This window comes from Vombatus ursinus, unplaced genomic scaffold (assembly GCF_900497805.2).
Source record: "Vombatus ursinus unplaced genomic scaffold, bare-nosed wombat genome assembly UNPS02014799.1, whole genome shotgun sequence".
NCBI lineage: Eukaryota > Metazoa > Chordata > Mammalia > Diprotodontia > Vombatidae > Vombatus > Vombatus ursinus.
In genome coordinates this window covers 14974331-15001081 of record NW_020954577.1, presented here as the reverse complement: position 1 = coordinate 15001081, position 26751 = coordinate 14974331, and the positions used below count along the sequence as shown (strand labels likewise).

Here is a 26751-nt window from a genome sequence, read left to right as displayed (position 1 = left end):
CACACACACACACACACACACACACACACACACACACACACACACACCCCCCATGAATGTCCTGGTAGAAAAGGGGAATTTAATGAAGAATATTCTTTAATAAACTTTGACACATACAAATTTCATTTCTAATGCCATGCATTACTCCCCTCTGACAAAGTATATACATAATTCTTTTCAGTACACACAGCAAGTACATGAATAAGGGAGATAAGGGTATATACTATTCCCCATAAAACAAACTCATCATTTCTTAGACATACACAGTATGCAGAAGGCAGTTAGATGCTGGGGAAAACAGCAAGTTTAGTCAGCTGAGCAACCTCTGAGCTCAGATCTCAGGAAGAGTGTGCGATACAGCCAAGCCCCCCTTCCAGACTTTCTAGGCTGCTGACATTTGCCTTTCTTCCTCACCCTCAACAATCCAGCCCTATCAGCTCACTCATCATTCTGCACATCATCAGTCAGTTAACCAGCATTTATTAGGTACTTACTGTGCCAAGCATTGTGCTAAGCACTGAAGATGCAAAGAAAGGGGGGGGGCCCACGGGGAGACATGGTACTTGCTTTAAAGGAGCTCCACATTGTTTTTTAATTTCAACAAATATTTCCCAATTCCTTTAAAAAATGTTAACATTCATTTGAGTTGAGCTCCCAGTCTTATGGAGGAGCCAATATGCAAGAAATTATATATACAAGACATAGACAATATGAACAAATATCAGAGGAAAGAGAGTGGAGCAGTGGGGAGAGAGGGATAGGTAACAATGAGGCAATGACCAAGGCCAGTTCCAGAGGCGCCATGATCAAAGTGCCATTGACTGCGGAGTGACGGGCGCAGGCACAGGCCAACGTGACGGTGCTCAGGAACAAAACCAATGGGAAATTCATTTCATGTGATTATGTACGTTTGTTGCAAAGGTTTCGTTTGTCTTTGATTTCCCCTCAATGAGGGAGAAGGAAAGAAAATGGACTTTTGTTCACTTAAAATTAATTTTAGAAATAGCTGCTTATTGATTAACAGTAGTGCCAGACCAGTGGGAGATTATATTCAGTAAATTAAATGGGGGGGTGGGGGTGGGGAATGCTTACGGTAATTTTTTAAAAAGCCCTTTTTGGTCATCATTACGATGATTTCATTCCTGAAGGATTCTGGTCATGTCCAGATATTGGGACAGACATCAGACACCTGGAACAAGGCACACGCTACATGTTCAATGCATATGTGCACACTAGAGAGGTTTCCTTTGACCAATACTTCACCAGAATTTTAAAAAATCATTATTATTATTATTATTATACACTTCAAGTGTGCAAAGTACCTTATTAACTCAACTAATCCTCAGAATAATCCTCTGAATTGGAGTCGCCTCTATACTCCTTTTAAAACAGAATAGAGTGAGGTACAGAGAGGTTCTGTAATTTGCCCAGGGCCACACAGCTAGTAAGAGTCTGAGTCAGGATTCAAACTCAGGTCATGTTTATTCCCAATCCAGCAATGCATCCACCAAGCTGCCTCAAAGTAACATACACTTATTAAGCCTCTAAAATATGTGTGTATACATATATACATATATATATACACATTATATATATATATATATTATATATATACATACACACACACACACACACACACACACACACACATATATATGTATATTGGACCTTAGCTTAAAAGGGCCAGGGTCTCCCACTGCATCCTGGGCCATCTCCAGTCACCCTGATCAATATCTGGACACTAGACCCAGATGGCTCTGGAGGAAAGAGTGAGACTGGTGACTCTGCACAGCCCTCCCTCACTCAAATCCAATTCAACTGCAAGTCATATCATCACCTCCCTAATGTCATGGTCCTCTTCAAGAATGATGGACAAATCACACACACAATGTATGTGTGCACACATGTGTATATGTTTATGTGTATATACATGTGTGTATGTTTTGCATATGCATACGTGTGCATGTGTGTTTGTGTAAATATGATTGTGTTTGTGCGTATGTATACAAACACATGCATATATAAATATGCATATACATATATATATATATATATAATCTATATTGGGAGTCACAAAGCAGACAAACAGCTCCATCCCTGACCTCAAGAAGCCTATAATCAAGCCGGGGTGCTGACAAGCCCCCAAGTGAGTAGATGAGGCAGAATCCAGATAAGGGGAAAGGAAGCTTGATGTAGAGCCATAAGATATTGGATAAGAAAGGAGGCATCACTTTTAGCCAGAGAAATCAGGGAAGGCTCCATGGAGAGGAAGCCCATTCTAATCTTCAAAGGCAAAAGAATAAAATAATAAAAATAAAAAGATGCACAGGGAACACCCTCCAAGCATGGGGGAAGAGCCATGCCTGAAATATGGTAACATTCACTCCCCACCAAACCAGCTGAGGAAGTATTGTCCAACTCTGCAGCATTGGGGAGTTCGAGGGACTGCGACCTAAAACCCACCAAAGGCAAGTCCTCGATTGCCTACCCCCATTATCTAATCTGGGCCCTAAAATCAGCACTTTGAGGATCCCACCATTTCAATAAAAGCACCCAGACCAGAGAATAAGACAATCCAAATGCCTGCAGCCATGCTCTGAGGGCAGAACCAGGAGCAGGAAGGCACATATAGCCTTGAGGGCAGGAAAAATTTCTTAATCAACATCCAAGGTTTTATTCAGCACCATATGTATGCCTGATACCAAGGTAGGTGCTGGGAATGCAAAGACATAATGAATTCAGCATCAAACATGACGCCAATTAGTAACTGTCAAGATTCCCTTTGCTCTCACATGTTGCTAGGCTACAGAACTTAGAAATGTGTACTAGATTAGCAAGAGGAAAAGCAAATCACAGAATCCTGGTGCCCGAAGGGACCTCAGACACCAAACACACAAGCCATGGCTCCTGGTGCCTGGCATACAATCACACGACAAGTCAACAAGCATTTATTAAATGCCTACTATGTGCTTGGCACTGCACTTGGCACCAAAGATACAGAAAAACAGAAATATAGCCCTGCCTGTCTAGCAGCTCACACATTACACGTTTCATCGCTCTTCTGTAGCTCTCCTTCCAGGCACCAACCCCCTATGTATCTACCTAGCTACCTACTTACTTAGCCACCTATACCTGAACAAGAGGATGTTATCATTTCCTAGCTGGGTGACCCTGGCTGGGCAAGTTACTTCACTTTTTTGCCTCAGTTTCCCCATCTGTAAAATGGGGATAATGAGAGCACCTACCTCTCAGGGCTATTGTGAGAACCAAATGAGATGATAATTGTGAAGTGCCCGGCACACAGTAAGTACCATATCACTGTTAGCTATTACTAGTTATTAGTATTATCCCACCCCTATTTGGAGAGTTCCAGCAAAGGGACACAAGACCCTGAAGCAGCCCATTCCCCTTGGGCAAGGTTCTCACCTCCGGAATCTTGTCCTAACAGAATCACCAGACCTCCTTTTCCTCTCAATAATGTTCCAACCCGTCCCCCTTATTCCTGGCTCTGTCTTCTGGGGCCCAGACAAACAAATCCACAGACCTGGGAATGTATACCTCAAAACCTGCCAGCTGCTTCAGCTGTTATGTACCTTAATGCATTTTTATGTTTATTAAGAAATTCCTGGCCTCCTCAGTGGCCTCCATTCAAGCCCCTCCCTGGTGTCTGGCAGCATGCCCATGGGCTATTTCTACTACCCTGACGGTGGGGGGAGGAGGGGGTCTCTCTGGGTCCTGTTCAGCAGAGGTTGGCAGGCCTTCAAGCTGTCAGCCTGAAGGGCAGCAGCAAGACTGGCGTCTCCTGGTTCTGCCAAGTGAGTGTGCAGAGAGAAATGCACAGCATGCCGAGCCTGGGTGCCAACCTAGAAGGCATGTCGGGGGGCTCACTGATCTCAATCAGCTGTTTCTATCTGACCAACTGGATAACTTTCTCCAAGCATGAAAGGGCACTCTGGAATCTGAAACTAGTATGAAGATAAGCTTCTCCCCCAGAAAGTGATCTCCAGTGGTACCTGTGGCTGCTGAAAGGTGAGAGGAAACATTGGCATTTCCACCCCCAGTAATTATCCTGCCAATGTGAGTACAGAATAGCCTCACAGGGAGTAGGCCCAGCAGCCAGGTGATTTGCTTCCCAGAGACACTAAAATCAGAATAGAAGAATATGAAACGAGCTTTACATTTCCTCCTGCTAAGAATTTAACCAACCACATCTTTGTTTAGCCAAGGCCTCATGGGTAATGTCTGCAGCCCACATCGCCAGGCCAACATGTAAATATATGTCAACATTTTGATTTATATACTATGGATGATCTGTTTACACACAGAGAGAGAGAGACACACAAATTATAGCTCTTTGGTGATTTGAAACTCAATATACTTGAAGGAGAAAGAATTTAGTAGTGAACTCCAAGGAAAGGTTAAATACAAGAGTGTGTTTCCTACCATCAGAATGAACCTCGGGCCCCCAAATGTCAAGCCGACTGACAGCTTTCTAGAACTCTGTCATACCATGAAAACTCACATCAGAGCTACAGAATCTTGTTACAACTTGGTGAAAATTTTGTTTCTCAGGTTGCTTCCTAGCTTTGTCCAGTCCAAACACAATAATGAATGAATGAGGAATTCAAATACAGGAAATTAAGAGTCTCTGCCCTCAAGGAACTAACATTCTAGCGGGAGAAGACCACACAGAAAGGAGAAAGGGGGACAGGACGGAAAGAGAGAGAAAGAGCATTTATTAAGCACTTATTGTGTGCTATGCACTATGCTAAGTGATGATATGAATAGACAGGAATAAAAGAAGCAAGCCAGTCCCTGCCTTCAAAGAGCTTGCATTCTAATGGGATAAGAATACACAGAAAGGGCAGCTAAAAAAGCACAGGGGGAGGGAGGAGTTGCTATACAGGAGAGCTAGCTTCTGGGCCACGTGACAATAGCCAGAATGTAGACAGCATGGTGTGGAGATGGCCAGGAAGTGCCATGATAGGTGCCCAGACAGATAAGGCTGAAGCTCTGCCAGTGTCCCAGAAGCACTGTCTAAGGTGCTGGTGAAAGAGGAGTGAAAACGATGGCCAGAGGACCAGCAGTATGTTTTGAAAATGGATGGAAACTGACACTGAGGCCTGATTCCTACTTATTACAACATTTCTCCCTTGTTCACCTATCGTTTAGCCATCATGTATGAGTTGACTCTACTGAAGGTGGAAGTTCGCAGACTAGACAGATGGGGCCAAATCTGTTTTAGACTTTGGAAGGGGACAGCTCTCATCTGTTAGTGAACAAAGAGAAGTAGCTTTCACCAGGGCCTCACAGTGGACTCTTATCTTCTACAACCTTCCCCAACCTTGAAAGCATAATTCATTCCTTTAAAAAAAAGCTTTCAATTTCTCCAAAGTCAAAAGTGTAAATTGAAGTAGAGATATTGAATAAGACTCCTCCTTAAGGGGCATTCTTATGGCCTGAATGGGAGAATCTCCAGGTACAACCCCTTTTGTACCCCTGCCCCCAGCACCTAGGACAGCACTAGCCACATAGGCATTACGGAAGCAATACTTGTTAACTGACTGATGTCATCATCCTAGGTGTCTATGTCTAAACCATGATATAAAAGGGGAAAAATGAATGAAATAGAATCAAAGAATTAGAAAATTTGAGTTAGAAGGGATCCCAGGGGAAATCTGGCCCAAGTCCCACCAAAAAGGACTCGCGATGACAGCACATTGGTCACTCTAACACCTCTGGCCTGAGGGCCTTTGAAGGAGGAAGGCGGGACCTAGAGAGGCAGCCCATTGTTGGAAGGTTTTCCTGACAACTCACCTCATTCAGCCCCTATAAAGCTGCCTCCCATCATGCCTGGTTTTGCCCTCTGAAGCCAAGCAAAACAAAAATCAAATCTCTCTTCCAATGTCAGCCCTTCCGGTTACCTGAAGACAGCTAGCATGGCCCTTCTTCACTCCCCCAGAGTCTTCCTCCTCCAAAAGCTCCTGCTCTTCACATGTCACAGGCTCAAGGCCCTGGTTTTTCCAGGTTCCTCCTCTGATTATGCTATGGCCTGTCATTATTCCTCCTAAAACATGGCCCTCAGAATTGAGGAATCATCGAATGTTGGCACCAGAAGGATCCTTCAAGGTCATTTATTCTAACTCCCCCTTCCTACAGATGAAAGAGTAAGACCCACCAAGGTTAAGTTGGCTTGCCCTGGTCATACATTAATTTAGTGGCAGAGTGGGAAATAAAACCCAGATCTGATGCCAAGGCTAGTGTTCTTTCCATCAGACCATGCCGATAATGGAAAAGGAATACCTATAGAGGAAACAACACCATTTACGTGACCTCAAAAACACAAAGTTCCAGATAGAAGGTTAGGGCTCAGAGAATTTCAGAAGTCTCTAATGTCCAGCTCTTCACAGGGTAGCATTTATTCTCTCTCTCCCTAGAAATGATGGGAAGCAAAACATTTCATGTATTGGCAAGGGGCTATGGCTTTATTTGCTAATATCTCACCACTCAAAAGCATCAATGAAATATCTGAAAAATCCATTTAAAAACTATCCATTTTGTGTGTTTTGATCATTCTCAATTGTCTCTCCTTTTGTGAATGTACCATAATTCTAAGTCTTTCCAAAGCCACAAAGATTTCTTCCACAAATTAAGAACTATGAGCAGCCAACATGCTCACCACTCTCTTGTCAAATAACAATAAGACCATGCTAGCTTGGCTGCCAGCTGGCACGTCTATTTGTTACTGGGAGTCAAGACTGAAACTTCCATGATGAATTCTGACCTCACCTCCATTTGGGAAACACGAGAAATGACTGCTACAAGGACAAACATACCTTTAATTATGGATTCCATAGCATACAGATCTCGTCTGTAGGTCACCTAAAGGACAGAAAAACCTCATTAGACTTCACAGAGCAGGAAGGAACGTACAACCAATAAAACAATGCCCTAGAGCACATTCTTGATACCAGAAGGGCTAGAAACCAATGATAATGTCAATGTTTCAGTTATATAATAAATATCACTGGCAATCCACATGAAAAAAATTATTTCTGAATTCTTCAGAAAGAGTTTGAAGACTGTTTTCAAGCCTTTGGACATTCAGAGAATTTATATGGCAGCAGTCACAAAATGTTTATTAATAAGAGAAATTTTTTCTAAATATTTTCCACAAACCCTGGAAAATGAGTTTAGCAGTCATTAAGCCAGCATTCAGAAAACCATGTTTGGGGTATCATTATCCAAAAGCAAGCTCTGATGACAAGGAAATGTCAGCATCACAAAAATCACCAGACTGTTTACTTAATTGGAATGAAATGCTTCTTACATGTCGATCCCACATAAAGGAGAATTTCAGCCTGGAGAGAATGCTCCCATGAATATTCAAATTAGGATCACAAAGCTTGGAAACCTTGAGGTTCACAGATATTCTGAAAATGTGGCCCAGAGGAAATAAGCAGAGACCACAGCAAGACGTCTACCACAAGGCGGCGGAAGCTTTGGTTACGACTTCTCCATAGTTACCTACAATGCACACAAGGAAAGGCTCGGGTCTCCCAAGGTCCTAGCTATGTGTCCCTGAGCTGGAACAGTCAGAACAGGTGACATTTATGGAGCACTTGAAGGTTTGCAAAGCACTTTACAAATATTATCTCATTTCATCCTCAAAACAACCCTGGGAGGGAGGTACTATTATGATTAAAAAATAGGAGGTAATTCCCAATTACTATTAGGTCTCCATTTTACAGATGAGGAAACTGAGGCTCAGGGCATTAAGTAACTTGACAGGGTCACAACCATAAGTAGCTAAGATTCAATTTAATCAGTCTGCCAAATGGGGTCATGGGAAGTCAGACCCAATCGACATGACCAAACAACAATGAGGTGTCCAGTTCCAGATGTCTAACAGGCAGCTGGAGATGCAAGATGGGAAGTCAACAAAGAGTGACCTCTGGATAAATAGGTTGGATATGGAGATTTGAGAACCATTAGTATAAGGATGATCACTGAATACATGGGAGCTGATGAGATCACCAAGTGAAACAATATAGAGGAAGAAAAGACAGAGCCCTGTGGGACATCCACCACCATGACCTGGATGAGAATCCAGCAAAGGAGACTGAGAAAAAATAGTCAGATAGGATAGAGAGCTGGAAGAGAGGAATATATACAGAGCGTTCACACACACACACACACACACACACACACACACACACACACAAAAACAGTTGAGGAAAGATCCCTTAGGCATTCCATTTGAAGCCTCCTTCCAAGGTGACCTTGGACCATAAACGACCACTCTTTAGATCATTCAGTCAATCATAAATCATCTTTTCATATCCGAACAGTTAGAGTTCTGAACAGTAGAGAACAAAATGACTATCATTAAAATTACTTTACTATCACTAAGTAAAAAGAGCCTTTAAAAACAGTGCTGAGCACTGAATATATAAGCATGTTATTATAAAAGTGAGTCTTAATGTTCAATTTGACATTAGCTGAAGGCAGCCTTATGAGCAAGAGATTGGCTTCTTTCCCTGAGGCTATTTTCCCCTTTCACATTAGATAATTAATGATATAAACAAGAAAGACAGCTAAATTGCTTTTCTTCTATAGATTCTGGCCTATAAACTTTTACATGCCTACCATACACAGATTAAGTCTTCTTTGATTTTTATTAAAAATCCTGTATGAAAAGCATTGTTGGATTCCTTAATTACCCTTCTCAACATCCATATGTTGGTTTAATTAAAATAAATTATACCAAAAGTCTGAAAAAATATTAAAGGCACCCATGGTGAGACTGATACTACTTATTTCCACAAAAAGCACCAAATATAATGTCTATCCTCCTAGATACTAAAAATATAAATAAAAGAAATGAATGAATGAATGAATGCATTAACAAGGACCTGTGATTTTGTCTAAGTGGAAACTTCCCCCAACAAAACAGATTTCAACCCACCTGTGCCTTTTTAGTCTTAGAGAATTACCTGAGGCTCAAGTAGGTTGAGTGACTTAGCCAGAGTCATACAACTAGTAAGTTTCAAAGGCAGAAATTTGAACTCAGCTCTTCTTGACTCCAAGTCCAACATGCTCTACATCTAGTATTTCTGTAGTGCCTGGAAGTTAGGAAAAACACTTTACAAATATTATCTCCTTTTATCATCACAACCCTGGGAGGCAGGTGCTATTATTATCCCCATTTTACAGATGGGGAAACTGAGAGTGGGACAAGTTAAGTAATTTCCCCAGGATCACATAACTAGTAAATGTTCAAATCTGAATTGGAGCTCCGGTCTTCCTCAAGCCCAATACGCCATCCACTGCACCACTTAACTGCCTCATTCTACATTTCATACGATATATAGGCATATTTAATTTGTAACTGCGTGTTTAGACATATATTAAATACATATTATATAAACATATTGTGTGTATGTATATATAGATAGATATAGATATAGATATAGATAGATATAGATATAGACATGCATACACACACATATACTGGGGCAGCTGGGTAGCGCACTGGGTAGAGTGCCAGGCCTAGAGTCTGGGTTTTTAAAAATATTTTTATTGCTATTTTCTGTTTCTTACATCACCATATGCCTTTCCTGCTCCCCAAAAACCATCCCTTTGACAAATAGTGGAGGGGTTTTAGAGAGGAAAAGAATTTTTATTTAACTAAATATTTCCCAATTACATGTAAAAATTTTTAAAAATCATTTTTTAAAATTTTGAGTTCCAATTTATGAAAAAATATTCTCCATCAGAGGAATGATGAACTCTGAATGCAGACTGAGGCATACATCCATGATCCTGCTTTACTGGCCTCCTTCTTGGTTCTGATCAATGAGGCTCCATCTCCTGGCTTCCTTTTCACTGAAACTCGCCTTCATTCCCCAAGGCCCGGGAAGGCTCTCCCTCCCCACCTCTGCCTCTTGTCTTCCGTGGCATCCTTCAAGACTGACACAGATCACACCCTAAGTCAGACAGCCTTTCCCAGTTATCTCACTGGCCAGGGACTCCCTCTCTAAGATGACCTTTCATTTATACTACATATGTTGTCCTTCCATTAGATTAGGTTTTTTTTTAAATCATTCTTATTGATATTTTCTGTTTCTTACATCACCATATGCCTTTCCCTCTCCCCAAGAACCACCTCATGTAACAAATAGTGGAGGGGTTTTAGAGAGGGAAAAAATTAATTATTTTTATTTATTTAATTAAATATTTCCCAATTACATGTAAAAAAATTTAAACAATCATTTTTTTTTAATTGAGTTCCAATTTATCTCCCTCCCTTCCACTTCTTTCTCTCCTTGAGAAGGTAAGTAATTTTATTTTGTGAGGTCATGTAAAACATATTGCCATGTTAGCCAAGTTGCAAACAAAATAAAACAATAAGAATAAAGAATTTTTTTTCTTAAAATTACACTTTGATCTGCATTCAGAGTTCATCAGCTCCCTCCCTGGAGATGAGGAGCATTTTTCATCATGGGTCCTTTGGAGTTGTCTCGGATCACTGTATTCCTGAGAACAGCACAGTCATTCACAGTTGACCATATAGCATTGCTGTTACTATATACAGTATTCCGGTTCTGCTCTCTTCACTTTACATCAGTTCATATAAGTCTTCCCAAGTTTTTTCCTTTTTTTCTGAAATTATCTTGTTCATCATTTCTTATAGCACAATAGTACTCCATCACAATCATACATTACAACTTGTTCAGCCATTCCTCAATTGGTAGGCATTGCCTCAATTTCAAATTCTTTGCCATAAGAAAAAAGAAATGCTATAAATATTTTTGTACAAATAGGTCCTTTTCCATTTTCTTTGATCTCTTTGGGATACAGACCTAGTAGAGGTATTGCTGAGTCAGAGGGTATGCACAGTTTTATAACCTTTTGGTTGTAGTTACAATTGTTTCTCTAGAATGGTTGGAGTAGTTCACAACTCTACAAACAATGCAATAGTTTCTTTTATGTACAGAGTTGATACATGTTGATTGCCATCAGAATGTGAGCTACTTGAGATAAAGGTCTATACTTTTTCTCTTCTGTGTATCCTCTCTCAGCACAGTGCTTGCTTAACACATAGTAGGTGCTTGATAAGGGCTTACTGACTGATGTGATCCTACTACCTGTGATCTTATCCAAATGGCCAGGAAACTCCTTCTTATAGAGAAGAAATGAGCCTTACATGATAGGAGGTTTTCCATTTGGCCAGTTCTACTTTTTAAGTCCTTTTCTTCAGTAAATTCTATCAAAAGGCAGGCAGCATCTTTCATCATGAGTCTTTTGGAATTGTGGGAGATCATTGTGTTGATCAGAGTTACTAAGTCTTTCATCATTGATTATCTTTACAATATTGCTATTACTGTGCACAATGTTCTCCTGGTTCTACTTACTGTACTTTGCATCAGCTCATATGAGTTTTCGCAGGTTTTTCCAAAACCATCTCCTTCATCATTTCTTACAACACCATTTTAAAAAATAATAAAATAAAATAACACATCACTCCATCACATTCAGGTACCATCACTTGTTCAACCATTTTCCAAATGATGGGTAACCCTTCAGTTTCCAAGTCTTTGTAACTCAAAAAGATCTGTTATATCCATTTTTGTACACATGGGTCCCTTTTCTCTTTCTTTGATTTCTTTGGGTTATAAACCTAGCAGCGGAATCACTGGGTCAAAGGGTATGCAGAGTTTAATAGTTTTTTGGGCATAGTTGCAAATTGCTTTCCAGTATGGCTGGAGCAGTTCACAGCTCCATCAACTGTACTTTGGTGTTCAAGTAGTTCTTGTGTGTGTCTTAGAAGGTATACTCCCAAGGAGTTTATACTGTCTATAGTTATTTTAAATGAAATTTCTCCATCTCTTTTGGCTGAATTTTGCTGGTAACATACAGAAATGCAAATGATTTATGAAGGTTCATTTTATATCTGAAACCTTGCTGGAGTTGTTAAACATTTCAATTGGTTTTTTAGTTGACTCTCAAGTTCTCTAAGTAAATCATCAAATTATTTGCAAAAAGTGATAATTTTGTTTTCTCTTTGCCTTTGCTTATCCCTTCAATTTCTCTTGTTGTGTAGCTATAGCTAGCATTTCCAGAACAATACTGAAAAACAGTGGTGATAATGGGCATCCTTGCTTCACCCCTGATCTTACTGGAAAGGTTCCTGGCTTATCCCCATTACAGATAATACTGGCTCTTGGTTTCAGATAACTGCTAACTGAACATTTAAAGGAAAGTTCCACTTATTTCTATGCTTTCTGGTGTTTTTAAAAGGAATATATGATGTATTTTGTCCAAAGCTTTTTTTCTGCATCCATTGAAATAATCATGATTTTTTGGATTTTTTGTTATCCACATGGTCAATTATACTTATAATTTTCTGGTTATTGAACCAGCCTTGTATTCCTAAAATAAATCTAGACTGGTCATAGTGTAAGATCTTTGTGATATATTACTATAGTCTCCTTTGTAATATTTTATTTAAGATTTTTGTATCGATATTCATTAGTGAAATTGGCCTATAGTTTCTTTCTCCTTTTTGTCTCTCCCTAGATTAGTTATGAAGACTATATGCTAACTTAGAAACTGGTCTTTTTTATTACATGGAATTTTAAAGCTAGAAAGAACTTCAGGTTAATCTGGTTCAACTCTTCACTTGACAGGTAAAGAACTCAGTGCCCAGACAGGCTATGACTCGTCCAAGATGACAGCAAGACCTTCCGGCCAGTGTTCTTCTCCATTCCAGGTTTTTCCTGGTATTAAGTGGCATTCATCAGTTCTCTCTGGGGATGATCTACAATCAAACAGCCAACCACATCTCCTAACATGTAGTCGAGTTAGCGGTAGATATAAATAACTGCTGCTGGTCTGTTCAGAGACTCCAATAATCCTCAACGCAGACCAGAGTGACCATATGTTGGAAAAAAAAAAAAACGATATGAAAGGAATTTTTGACTAGCTAATTTGCACATTTGTTGAGCTTCATTTCTATTCAAAGATGCTTCTATAACCCTCTCCACTCCCCACCCACCCCCCAAAAAAAATCAAGGATTGAAAATGATCTCACCTGCAGGTCTACCCATTTCCCATTTCTTGAACCTAACTACAAAGTGAATGCCTGCGACAGGCTGGGCTGCGCTGGGCTGGGCTGCATACCTCCTCCTAGGCACAAGGAAAAGGTCCTGGGGTGAAGTAAGGAGGGGGAGCTGGCATTGGGAAGTCACCGCAAGGGAGAAAAGGAGCATCAATATAACAATAAAATAAAAATAATTTTCATACACAAAACAGAAGCCTCTGTTTTTAAAACTGTACTTGACTGTATATTTGACATAAAGTTATAAAGCATGGCCGCTGGTGTTCAAACATGTATGTTTGTGATAGATTTTGTGTGTCTGACATTGTGTGCATGTGAGAGCATGCCAGCCTCACCCCTATTCCTGACAGACCCTCCCTCTGCAGAGCCCCCAGATCTCCAGGCCCCAGCAGGCTGGCTGCTCACTACCTCTCATTCACCACAATCTACCTTTCCATGGCTATTCTTACTTTATTCCCACCCTGCTGACTAAATATAAATATACCTATATGTGTATACATATACATGTGTAGATTGAAATAAAGTGAGAGAAAGAGAGAGAGAAAGGGGGAGAGAGGACAGGAAAGAGACAGAGGGAGAAAAGAAGGGATAGGAAAGAGGGAGAAAAGAAGAGAGGGAGAGAGAAGGAAGAACGAAGGGAGAGGAAGAGAGGGAAGGAGGGAGAGAGAGAGAGAAGGGGATGGGAAAGAAGGAGAAGGAGAAGAGAGAGATCTGTTCCCACACAGTGACACAAACCAGTCTAGGCACACTCTAACTTGGCTCTATGCTGCTCAGCCTGAGCCAGGGGCTGGATCTCATCAGGCCACATCAAAGGGACCAGCATCAGAAGAACACATTGGCATTCTTGAAATAGCCAAGCAATCCGCAACCATCCAACAGCTGCAGGCAGCTACCTGACCCCACCACTCAGCGGCTCTGTGTCTCTCAAATCAAATGGTCCCCCAGTCCAACAGCAGTCACCATGGAGACTCTGTTCGCTTGTTCCAAAGATGCTGCCACTTTTGGAATGACCATCACAACCTTTAGCACATTCTTTTTAGGATCTTCAGATACCAGAACCAGAGCGTTCTCCATGACGGCACAATCACTGGATTGACTCTGTCATCTTGTAAGGTGTCTCTTCTAGGCAGCAATGTGGACAGGAGCAGTGGATAGAAAGCGACCTTAAAATAAGGAATACCTGGATTCAAATCCAGCCTCAGATGTTTACTGGCTCTATGACCCTGGGCAAGTCACTTAACCTGTGTTTGCCCCCACTTCCTCGTCAGTAAGATGGGGATAATAATAGCCCCTACTTCCCAAGGTTGTTTTGAGGATCAACCAAGATAATATTGGTAAGTTATTTAGCACAGGGCCTGGCATATGATAGGTGCTTAATCACCACTCACTGATTAACAGAGTGTAAAAACGGAGACGCTAATGCCTGTAGTACCTAACTCAGCAGACTCAATGAGATAACGGGGAAAGCACTTTGTGAATCTTAAGAGTTCTGTGTAAACAGCAGCTATTCTTTTCATCTTTGTTTTTAAAAAGTTTCAATTTATAGTCACACCTTGTGCCCCAGATGCCAAAGCACCAACCGAGAGCTTGCTTGGACTCAGTGCCCAGAGAACTGGTAAAGCCATTTACAGGCTAGGGAGAAGAGATGTAACAATGAAAAGATGATTTTAAAAGGGAGAATGAGAGGTGGGCTGCTCAGGGGGCACCAGAGGAGACAAAAAGTCGCCCCCAATGACGCAATCCAAGTGCCTCTGCAGGTGAGATGTGGCCCCTTCCAAAGGCTGGAGGCTGTACAGGTGGCCCTCCTGTCTTGGTATTAAGAGATTCTCCCATTATCTCTGGAAGCCCCATTGTCACAGCAGGCCTAATTCTTAAGGGAAGGGAGCCTCTTTCCTGCCTGGGATTCAGGATCAGCAATACTGATCTGGGCCCTCTGGGGTCTGTGGGTTGGCGTATGTAAAATGAGTCGCCACAGTACCAAGGGCAGCGTCATGGAGATGGCAGCACCATAACAGTGCTGCCCGAGAAGGTGAGGACAGTCTTGCCTGCCGCAGCAATGAGCATCGTACAAAAGCAGTGAGCCGTCTGTGAAGATGACTGATAGAAAGCCCCCCCAATGCTGGGCTGCCCCAGGCCTTTCATCCGTCCAAACTGGAGTCCACGGCGAGCATTAAGCAAGAGAAGCCCGATACCCACAGGAGGCAGAGAACATCTACCTAACAGACAAAGGGAGGCCAGTACAGTGGGCACATGGGTCACAACTACAGAGGCAAGGAGACCGTAGATGGTGAGAAACCCACAGACCCAATGCTCCTCCTGGCTTTCAGATGAGGCCCACACAGACAGGACCGCCAGGCAATTAGCCACAACAAGCACAGCAGTGGAGAGCACCCCGGATCTGGAGTCTGAGGGCCTGGGTTTGAATCTCAGCTCTGCCACTGGCTACCTGACCTCCAGGGCCTCAGTTTCCTCATCTGTAAAGTGAGTGGGCAGATTAAGGTATCTTTCAGCTCCACATCCATGATCTTATGATCAACCGACCATCAGTGGAGTATGACAAAGAGCACATAGTAGGGGTGGGGGTGGAGACAGCACCCCCTAATTCTGGGGCACCAAAGGGTTTACATCCCAGTTGCAATACTCCCTAGGCCTCACCCAGAGCTCCAGTGATCAGGCAGGACCAGGGGCTGACTCAACATCATCCTCCCCTCCTCACTGGCATGAGCCCTGAGGCACAGCTGACCCGGCAGGGGAAGGGAGGGCAAGACCCTCAAACAAGTGTCCCCTGTGCAGGAAGCCCCAGCCTCCCCACCTCCAACCTCCACTTCAATAGTGCTGCCGTTACCGGGGTGAAGAGCAGCACCCCATTCTGCCGCCCTCTGGCAGAACTCCTAATTCCAGGGGCCCAGTTTCAGCCGCCGCGGCCAAGCTCCCTTCCCAGACCACCTGCCCCCACCCCATCCCACGTCCCCATCGCACACCTCCTGCTTGTCTCTGGGCCCTCTGCAGCTCCTGCATATTGGACTGTGCCCCTCACCCCACAGCATATTACAACACATATTATAATGCATATTGCAGTTCGTATTTCATCTTCTGCTACATCTGGTATATAACTGGGGTTTAACGTTCTTCTCCCCCGACCCAAAAGACTCTAAGTTCCTTCTGGGCGGGAATTGATGAAAGAGTTCATTGGCCAAGTTGGATTTCATGTGCATGTTCACTAAGAGGCCAGGAGATACGAATGAGCCCGACTGAGCAATCTATGCCTCTGCACCAACCTCGTCAGTTTGTGGGTGGCGGTGTCCGAACGTGTCCTGAGATGCGTGCACATTTACACATATGTCAAGGACAACAAAAGACAATGACACAGGAACGGACAGCGTGTGAACACATCTCTGGCTCTACTGGACGTGGCGGTCACACAACCCACATGGGCCAACTGGGCCAAGGCCGGGGGCACACAGCCCCCACATTATCCACTCAGGGGTCTCTGAACTAAGGAGAAGAAAGATTTTTCTAATTCAAGCTTAGCTGTGCTCCTTTTGACACTGGGCTGTGTGTTTCCTCACTCCAATTCCCACGGCCACAGTGGAGCTCCTGTCCACCTCCACCACGCCGTGCTCCTCCCCTGCTATGTCTACTGGCTGAACATGACCATTCCTTGTTCTTGTTCCTATTAACCAAGCCAAGAGTAGCCGAATAGGAAGGAAGAAAGGAAACAAGCATTTATTAAGCACCAACTGTATGCCAAGCACTATGCTAAGGGCTCTACAAATACGATCTCCTTTGATCCTCAGAACATCCTGGGAGGAAGGTTCTATTATTATACCAGGAAGAAAGAGGGAACAAACAATTGTGAGGGGTCTTTCCCAGGTTCGCACAGATAGTAAGTACCTGAGGTCAAATTTGAACTCAGGTCTGCCCAACTGCAGGTCCACTGAACTACCTCACTGCCTCAAATAAAAAGTATGGTAAACAATGTTCTAACTTTCAATTCAACTTACTTAAACAAGCACTTATTAAGTGCTTACTGTTTGTCAAGTACCATGTTAGGTGATGGAAATACAAAAATAAAAATCAAACAGCACCTGGCCAAGCTTACATCAATCAATCAACTAGAATGTATTAGGTGCTTCCTAGACACCAGGAACACAAAGACAAAGCATGAAATCATCCCTGCACTCAGGGAGCTTGCATCTCATTGGCCAAAACACAGACTATGATCATATTAAAAACGAAGAGAAAATAACACATGGGGGGCAGATGGGGAGTGCAACGAGTACTGTCCTGGAGTCAGAGGATCTGAGTTCAAATCCTGACTCTGCCACGTATCACCTGGACCACTTTGAACAAGACCTCTCCAGGCCTCAGCTTCCTCATCTGAAAATCTGTGATGCCAAGAAACATCCAGAGGGAGGCATGACTCAAAATTATCATTCGGATCCTATGTCGGGCTGGAAGATCTGCTTTCGCACATTACAGGCAAATAGAAACCTCCAGGACCAGACACCTCCAGCAGAGACCAGGGACCTTTTCATCCCTAGCCATCCCAACAGGGGGCAGCAGCATCATCATCATGGAGAAAGGCCAGAGTCTCCCAGCTGCCCCCCACCCCCGCCCCGCTCCCTGCGACTGCAGGACGTCTCCTGTGCGCCATGCGCACCCACCCAGGCCCTTTTGCTGGTCTCTGCTGGGAGTGGCCCGGGCTCGCCCCCAGCCCTTGCCCCTCCTCTCCACTAGGGAGGGGCAGTACGCGCCCAGAGGTTCAGGCCTTGCCATCCACCCTGCTAGTCTCCTTGGTACCAGCTGGCCTTTCCGTCCGCCAGGGACTGAACATGACCACACTCCCTCACATACGTGTTTTCTCCCCCAGTTGGAATGTGATCTCCTCAAGAGCACGCACCCTTTTTATTTCCCACTTGTATCTCTAGCATGTAACAGTGCTTGGCACACAGCAAGTGCTTAATAAATGCTTTTCCATTCCATACCATTGATGAGGAATCAAAGACTCCGAGTTCAAATTCTGGCTCTGGCATTTCCTGGCTGTCTCCCGGGCCGAGTGTCGTCCACTAGGAAACGCGGGGCTTGGACGAAAGAAGACCCCTGTCCATCCCCAGCTTCTCTTACCAAGGCCCTTTTCAAAGTCCCAGATCCTTCTGTACCACCAGGACACGGCAGGGCTTTCCTCCTTACCTTCCACAGATCAGGAGGGCCTTCCACCAGCTTGGCCTTGGTGTGGCAATACTTCAGTGCTAAATGCAAGCACTCCGTCCCAAACTCCAGGTCGTGGTCACTGCACTGCAGGAGGAAACACAGCAAACACAGGTTAGATAACATCGTCGGCGACGGCCACACAAGGAGGGGCAGAAAGGGAATGCCATCCAGAGCCTCTCGCGGCTCCGAATCAGGGCTCTTCGCCTCTCGTGGGTCGTGGGGACTGGCGAGGCCAAGGGCCTCTTCTCAGAATCATGCTTCCAAATAACCAAAGACGATCACAATGGTCACGGAAAACGAACACGTGATTTCCTTCCCCATCCACGTTCACGGGTCCCTCGACTGTCAGTGAGCCCCTGGCCCAGAGAATTCGTGTGCCTGTGAATCCGAGGCCCAGGGAGTGGACACTTGCCCCACAGCTGAAGAAAGTGAGAGGCTTCATTGTCAGGAGCCCAGGAGTTTCCTCCCTGAAAACATCTGGGCGCCAGATAAATAGAAGATGCCCTGTTTCCAGGGCCCACAAGCTACCTCTGCAAGCAAGCTTATTAAATGCCTGAAGGAATATCAGAGGGTAACCATCCTCAAGAGCTTTTTGCTGAGAGAACAGAGGCCTCCCAGGAAACCAGTTTTATCTTGTACATCACCAAAGTCTCTTCGGGTCAAGATGCAATCACTGGTTGGACTTTTCAGACACCAATAAACAAGATTCTGCCCGGAAGAACCTGCAGCATTTGGATCCCAAAGAACACAAAACCCCATCGTCTCAAACTCGGCCAAGGTGCACAAGTTCTCTGGGGCCATGACAGGGTCTGAATGGGCCTCTGCCAATGGAGAAGGGGACGTCTGAAGGAGGATCATACCGAGGCTTTATCAGTGCAAATTCTGTTCACAAATGATCAACTTTATGCTTGGCATACCAACATAACCATATCATTGAACAGAAAAAAAATGAGAAGGTGAAGTAAATAAATAGGTGAGACCAGGAGCTCAGAGCTGCTACATTCAAAGGCACCCAGTCAAACCCTCTCACTTTAGAGATGAGGAAACAAGGGCCCATGGAGGGCAGTGACTAGCCCAGGGCCACACAAGTGTCCTATTGGCATCTTCTCAAAGCCTACTACGTGCCAGAGACCGAAGATGCCAAGACAAAAGCCACACAGTCAGTCCCTCAGGAAGCCTGCCTCCTGAGTGGGAGGAAATGATGCAGAAGCAGAAGACAGTCTTCTTTCCTCACCACCACCTCTGGGAATCAGCCCAAGAGCCATCCTTCCCCTGAGGCCTCCTAACCTCCCCCCAAGGAGACCAGGCACATCGTGAGGGCAGGGACTGGCAGCTTTGGGCCTTTCCCACCTTGTCTTACTTCCTGACTTCCCAGGCTTCTTCCCTGCAGCCTCAGCTGATGGGTCAGCTCCCACAAGACTCTTTCCCCACTCTTCCTTAATCTTAGTGTTTCCCCTTCAAAATTATCCCCAATTCATCTGTCCACACCTTGTTCGTGCGTGGCTGTTTTCACGTTGTGCTCCCTGATGGCAGGGACCACCCTCCTTCACCCTTAAGTGCTTGGCATAGTGCCTGGCACACAGCAGATACTAAAAAATGCTTGATTGACATATACATACAATAATAATAATTACTAACATTTATATCATCCTTACTATGTGCCAGGCACTGTGCTAAGCACTTTGACAAACAGGAAATATATTCAAAATAAATATGAAGACAGAGGTCCTAGTAGCTGGAGCAAATACTGGATGGGAGCTTTGAAAGCAGCAGAGGATTGTGAAGGGGAGGGATGAGGATAGAGGGCTTTCCAGGCATGAGCCACAGCCAATGCAATGTCCCAGAGATGGGAGATGGACCATAAAGTGTGCCAAGGAAGCCTGAAAAAGTAGGAAGGAGCCAGCTTTTAAAGGGGTTTGAATGACAAGGGCAGGTTGTATTTGACTGGAGAGGTGATAGGTAATTCCTAGAACTCATTGAGCAGGGCAGGGATACAGGCAGCTCTGTGCTTTGGGTATCCCTCTGGCAGCCTCATGAAGGATGGACAAATTAGGAGGTCACTACGGTAGTCCAGGTGAGAGACGATGAGCCAGGACCTAAGGTAGGGTGGTGGGTGGCCTCTTTGGCCAATAGGTAATTATTACTACCATGCAGACTTGCAGGATCAGATAAGAAGACTGGCCTACCTAAGAATCTTGAAACTGGCTGATTGCTCAAAAGAGGAAAGGTCGAACAACCTGTTTCCAGTGAAACCATCCATCTTTCAAGGCACTCAAAATGCATATTGTTTTTAATTCTCATCATTAATGCTTGTGAGATGCACTCACTTAAACCCAAGTTCTCACTACTCCTACTCTGGTGCGGGTCAAGTAATTCCTACGTCTGTTATTCCCATGGACTGGAAATTGCTCATCTCAAGAAGTTTGGTGTCTGTTTGCCTTGAAATTCCCCTACCTCCATCTCAAAGTTTACTCGTGTTCTTCCATCCTCCTTCCTTCAGGAAAATTAGGTGCCACATCGACACACCACATTGGAAGGGGAGGAAAGGATCTGCATACCAGGAAGAGAGAATGGGATACTGGCACCATCTCCAACGCCTGCTCAGAGAACACCTAGCCCTGGTTTTTTCACAGCTAGGAAAGTCTGAAGAAAACACACTTGGAGGGATTCTCTTTGCTTTCTGGTGAGGGCCTGCTGCCAAGAGAGGTCTCAGACATCCTGAAAGGAATTGGGACAAAGAGCCTACCTGTGTTTGCAGGGGTCCAGGGAACTGGGAGCTGAGAACATTTCAGTGGCCAGGAAGCTAACGCTGGAAGGACATAGGTTCGGCTCCCCCTCCACTCACACTTCTGACCCTGCACGACTTCCTTAAAACCCCGGCCACCCCAGTGAACATGGCCATCCAAACTGGTCCCTTGGCCTCAGGACCTTCTAGGCATCCACAAGAGTCAGTGCCCACTTAACTTTCTAATTATTGTGACTCTAAAGGACTTGTTTTATAATCCCACTTATGAACATGGTATAAATTTTAATGAGCCACTTGAAAACTGTTTTCAAATGCTTTCTGGAGGGACACGCTAAATAGGGGATGACGTAAGATTAATTTTTCAAGTTAATTCATCATTATAATAGCAATCAGATTCAATAGCTTATAATGGAGTATGATATATGTACGGTGTTCTCAATGCATCCTGGCAAATTCAAAACATCCAACTTTTACAGTTGGAAATAAACTAAAATTAATTATGATCAAAACTTTGGAGCAATTTGTTAAGACCATCCTATACATATATATATATATGTGCATGTGTGCATATATATATGTGTGTGTCTATATGTATATATACGCATATATGTATACATGTGTGTATGTGTATGTATATATATATATTTAGGGCTAACATATTAAATTCCTGTTTCCATTGTAGAGGGTTGGAAATTTCCATTCTCTGAATTAACACTCATGTGTTATCATCCAGGAATTGCCTTTAGTGGTCCTTTGTGATATGTAATCTGATGTGAGGAATCTTAGAACCTGGCACCATTCACACAATGATTTCAACAACATGATTTCACAACACTTCATCAATGCAACATCAAGAAGAGAGAGACGGGTCTCCAGCACATTGGGTTGACCCTTACAGGAGACCAGACAGAAGGCCATGGACCGGAGTCACAGAGGATTCAAAGGCATGGAGAAGCTGGGCTCTTAGAAATCGGAGGGAGTCATCATACTGATGAGATCACAAGGTTACCTAATCATTCCAGGATCTCAGCATGGTCTCACGGGAAGGATGCCCAAAAAAGCACAATAAATAGTGAATGAAAACTTAACCTAAGACATGCATATACACGTATCTCAGTGTATAATTATATCCTAATTTCCATAATCAAAATCTGCTTCAAGTAAAACAAAATAGGCTTACCTACATTCAGGCCTACTGGGCGCACCTGCATTCAATGCATGATCATATCAAAATTCTGTCTTGAAGCAGACATTCTAGCTCCTCATACCTTACTGCTGTTGGGCAACGTGCCATAGAATTGCATGAGAGACAGTTATCCAGCAGACCTTGTTCTCAATACAACATCAGGTTATTGGTTGAATAATTAGGACAAGCTGGTCTTAGCCTGGGACCAAGCCTAAGGAGAGAACACTGATGACAGGGCAGATAACGATGGGTGAGAGTGAGAGAGGCAGACAAAGCTTCTCTTCAGGTAAGAATGCTATTGCAAATTTCCTTGGAAGCCAATTTACATTTTATTTATTTCATTTTTATCTACCCACCCACACGCATTCCCACCAGCCCCACCCCGCTGCATCAGAATCCATCTTGAACCTGGGCCAGGAAAGAGCTGCCCCTCCTGTCAAGGAAAACACTTGAAACCTCCCCAATGACCGCTCTACCTCACAGCAAATTCTCAAGGGAAAGGTAAGAAATAGGAGGAAATTCACTCTGGAGAACCCAACACTCTCATATTTAGTCATTACTACTAGCCCACTTTCCTACCTAATTTTTCCTCCCTAAAAACAATAAGTAAGAGCAAGACTAAGTGCAAGACACTATGCTAGGTACTATGATAGAAAGACAATACTGGAACAAGGCCTGTCTTCAGGGGGCTCATCAGGGAAAACAACACGGCCATGATTACACAAACAAGTAGATGGACGGAGAAATAAATGAGAGAGACAGACATATGATAGATAGACAGACAGACAGACAGACAGAAATTTGATAGACAGAGAATTGATTAAGGCTTCATAAATGTCAGCACCATGCTAAGTGCTGAGGAAACAAATACAAACAAATAAGAGAGTTCCTACCCTCAAAGAGCTTTCATTCTGAGCATGGTGGCATGGTTTGCAGTTAGCCAGGAAATGCTGCAGAGGCCTAGAATCAAGCCAGTTAAGGCCAAGGATGATCCACAAGGAGACACATCCAGTTTTCTGGTGAAGAGGAAGCAGAGATGACAGCCCACATAGATAGCAAGTCCACACCACCACAGCATTAATCTCAACTAACCATGCTCCCCACACTCCTTCCCTCCTTCCAGTGTCTCTCATGCCATCCATCAGGGACACTAATGAGTTTTATGGCAGTTGTAAAAGCTAAACATGGAATGCACATAGTAAGGACATAAAAAAGTATTTGGGGAAGTTAGGCAAGAACAGTGGGAAGACTTAAGTTAAGTAAATAAGCCATCAATTCAGTGATGAGCTCTGAACAAGCAAAGGCTGGCAGGCCACACGGAAGGAGTTTGTGTAGCTTGTAGAAAAAGCACTGTGCTGGTAGCCGGAAGGCTTGAATCCAAATTCTGATTGGACAGCTTCTTGCTTACATGACCCTGGCAAAGGCCATTCAAGTTTCTGGCCCTCCATTTCTTTATCTACAAAATGAGGAGGCTGGATCAGATGAATGGTTCCTAACCTGTAGATTGGGGAGGCGGAACAAAGAAGGGGTTAGGGGAGGCAGTGCATCAATCTCATTAAATAATTCAGTTTCATAATTAAGGAGGCATACCTTCCATAGACTGAAAAAAAGTAACATTCCCTAAATATGTATGATATACATAAACATACATATGTTTATACATATATAGGTACACATGCTATATACTGTATATACACATATGTATATATACATGTATATGTATATGCAATATATAGCATGTGTACTTATGTGTGCAATATATGTGTATGCATATACACATATATGCATATACAGGGATGTCTATATTGTGCATATATAATTACTATACATTATTATTACTTTGTTACTAATAAACGTTCATTGGACTAGATTTTTTTTTCAATAAGTATAAATACTCTTCAGACATGATGTCAAGCCTCTATAGTCGGTCACCTTGGGGCCAGGGGTCCCTGGGTGCTCTAGGCCTCAGTAGCTCTGGTGCTGAGAAGACACACAGAGGGATAGGGCCTAGGGAGATGGGGGCTAGGCTAGGATGGGGAGGAAGGAAAGTGGCCAGAGCAGGGTGAGTACTCTGCCTTTCCCCTTCCCCTCCCTCATTCTTCGTCTTCCTCTTCTTTTCCCTTTCGCTACTTCTCCCCTACAGAATGTAAGAATGTAACAGATCCTGAGGCCAGGATCTGTTTTCATTTTTGTCTTTGTATCAACAAGCATTTATTAAGCACCATGTACCAAGCACTGTACTAGGCGCTGAGGCACAGGAGCTTACATGCTAATGAAAAAGATACAGGAAATGTGGCTGAACCGTATCGATCGGTCTTCTCAGCAGTCTATGTCCACTGACGGCCACTGGACAAGAATCTCACATTTACCACTACAAACAACCAAGATAGTATTTGCCAACGGTCTCAAAGCTGTGATTCTTGGCATCTCCTGGCCCCCGGACTGCTCCTCTGCCACTGTCCCTATAGCAGGGAATGGGAGCCCCCAGGACAGAGGGCCATTTTCTGTTCCTCTTTATTCCACGGGTCACCACCAAGGTCATCCCTCATCAATGTCTGACCTCTTCATTCTGAGCCAGGCTCCCACCAGACATACTGTCAGATGACCTCTGAGACCCCCTCTGGCTATAATCCTGGGTCTGCTTTGCTCCCTCCCTCACTATGCTATCAAGAAAAGCTATAAGGAAATGCATTGTATCTTTTGTTGGCTTAAAGAGGATTTGCAGGCCATTCTCCCTTGGAGTCCATCTCTAATGGGCCAACAGAGCACTCTGTAAATAGAAAGACTTGCTGATACTCACCAATGAATGCTCTGCAATATTTATTAAGCAACCTCCATTCTAGGCTCAGACAGAAACTTTGAAAGAGCATTGCAAGTTACTCCACTAGCCAAGGCGAACCTGAAGGCACAGTCAGCCACGGTGGCACCGTCCTAGGACAAAACCCAGGGCTGCTGCCCCCCTTACTCCCACTGCCTCCCTCTCATACATCACATTCCTTCCCTGGTTAATCACCATGATCATGTGCCAAGTACTGACATTCTCCTCCATGCTGTTCAATCCATGCAAAAGCACATTCCTTCCCCCAAGGATTATCATGAAATTAAGCAGACCTCAAAGGCAAACATGCTTAGTCCAAGAGGGCTAAAACAAGAGGCAACATTTTGATTAGTTTCCAAATGATATATCAATTAGAAGGCGCACATACTAGCTGTCAATTGCCAGGTACAGTATTCCAATGGATGCACCCCATGGCTCCCCATGGTACCAGGTTAGCAAGAGTCTCCCAAAATATGGACAGTGCATGGGACACACAAAGATGCTTCCAAGTGAGGCACTGACGAGGCCTGACGACCAATCACTCCTAATTATAACCTCAGCAGAGAACCACTGGAAGCTAGAATTCCTTTCATAAAGTTCGTCAAATGTTTTAAGAACAATTTTAATGAAGCTAAAGCAGAATTGGGGGGAGGGGCAAAAGGAGGTAATTCATCTATGTCAAGTGCATTTCTAATAAGTTCTGTGTGTTTGTGCTATATCGTGAACTTTTTTTTTTTCAGTCAGCACCTACTTGCCAGTTCTTGCCACATCTTGTGGAGTCTACTAACTCGATGTATGATTTTATTTATTTATTTTTAGCAAATGTAGTTATAGTGAAAGATGGCAGATTGATAGCCCCAGGGACAAAGAGCTACCTTTCATGGTGCAGCAGGTATAACCGACAGCCAGGCCTTCTGAGTTACCTTCTCTGTGTCCATTTAAAACAGAGGTTCTTAACCTTTGCTGGGTGTCAGGGACCCTTCAGGCAATCTGGTGAAGCCTATGAACCCCTTTGCAGAAAAAGTGTTTTAAATGCATAAAATAAAATACAGAAGATTACAAAAGAAACCAATATATCATTTTTTTAAATATCCATTTTTTCCCTGAAAGTTCATTAACCCCAGGCTAAGAATCCTCGATTTAGAGACATCTCCAGCCATGCCATGACGGGTCATGGGGCCCTCTGCCCAGCAGTTATTACATTGTGGGAGGCAGGCCTCTTTCTAGCCCTTTAACCCTTAGAAGACACAAAAATGGCCCCATACTTGATACAGCTGTTGCCTTTCTGTCTGTCACATTAGGCATCACAAGTGGCTTCCTTAGAAGGAAACAAGCCTCATTGCATCCTACAACAATGTCTGAATTTTAGAAAACACTTCCTCCCCAAAGCCATGTGTAGGAGAAACTTCCAAGGTCCTTCCCAGCCAGCTGACCCAGGGAACAGTCAGAGCCTAAAGAGGAGACATCCTGACTTGCTTTTGTTGGGTTTTCTTCAGGGCCCAAATCCCCTCAGAATGGCCTCCCCAACTGGTCTCACCCTGCTCCTAGGGCTCCATCAGAGTTCCTGGTGGCCAAGAAGGGAGGTGGAAGGCCAGTTGTGGGGCAGTAGAACAGGTGGAAAGTGACCTGGCGCTGGGAGGGAGTCAGTGAGAGGGGTCCTGGCA

General features: G+C 43.8%; 1 protein-coding gene across 5 annotated transcripts in view; it reads right to left on the bottom strand.

Annotated features, from left to right (window-relative positions):
• The window catches only part of CRPPA (CDP-L-ribitol pyrophosphorylase A), a 270311-nt gene that overhangs the window by 193754 nt on the left and 49806 nt on the right, over window positions 1-26751 (bottom strand). For all 5 annotated transcript variants that reach the window (XM_027872573.1, XM_027872574.1, XM_027872572.1 and 2 more), the window contains exons 4-5: window positions 18317-18421; window positions 6837-6882 (exon numbers count right to left, since the gene is read on the bottom strand). In XM_027872573.1, coding sequence (XP_027728374.1) covers window positions 6837-6882; window positions 18317-18421 — 151 coding nt within the window. The remainder of the gene's footprint in view (window positions 1-6836; window positions 6883-18316; window positions 18422-26751) is intronic.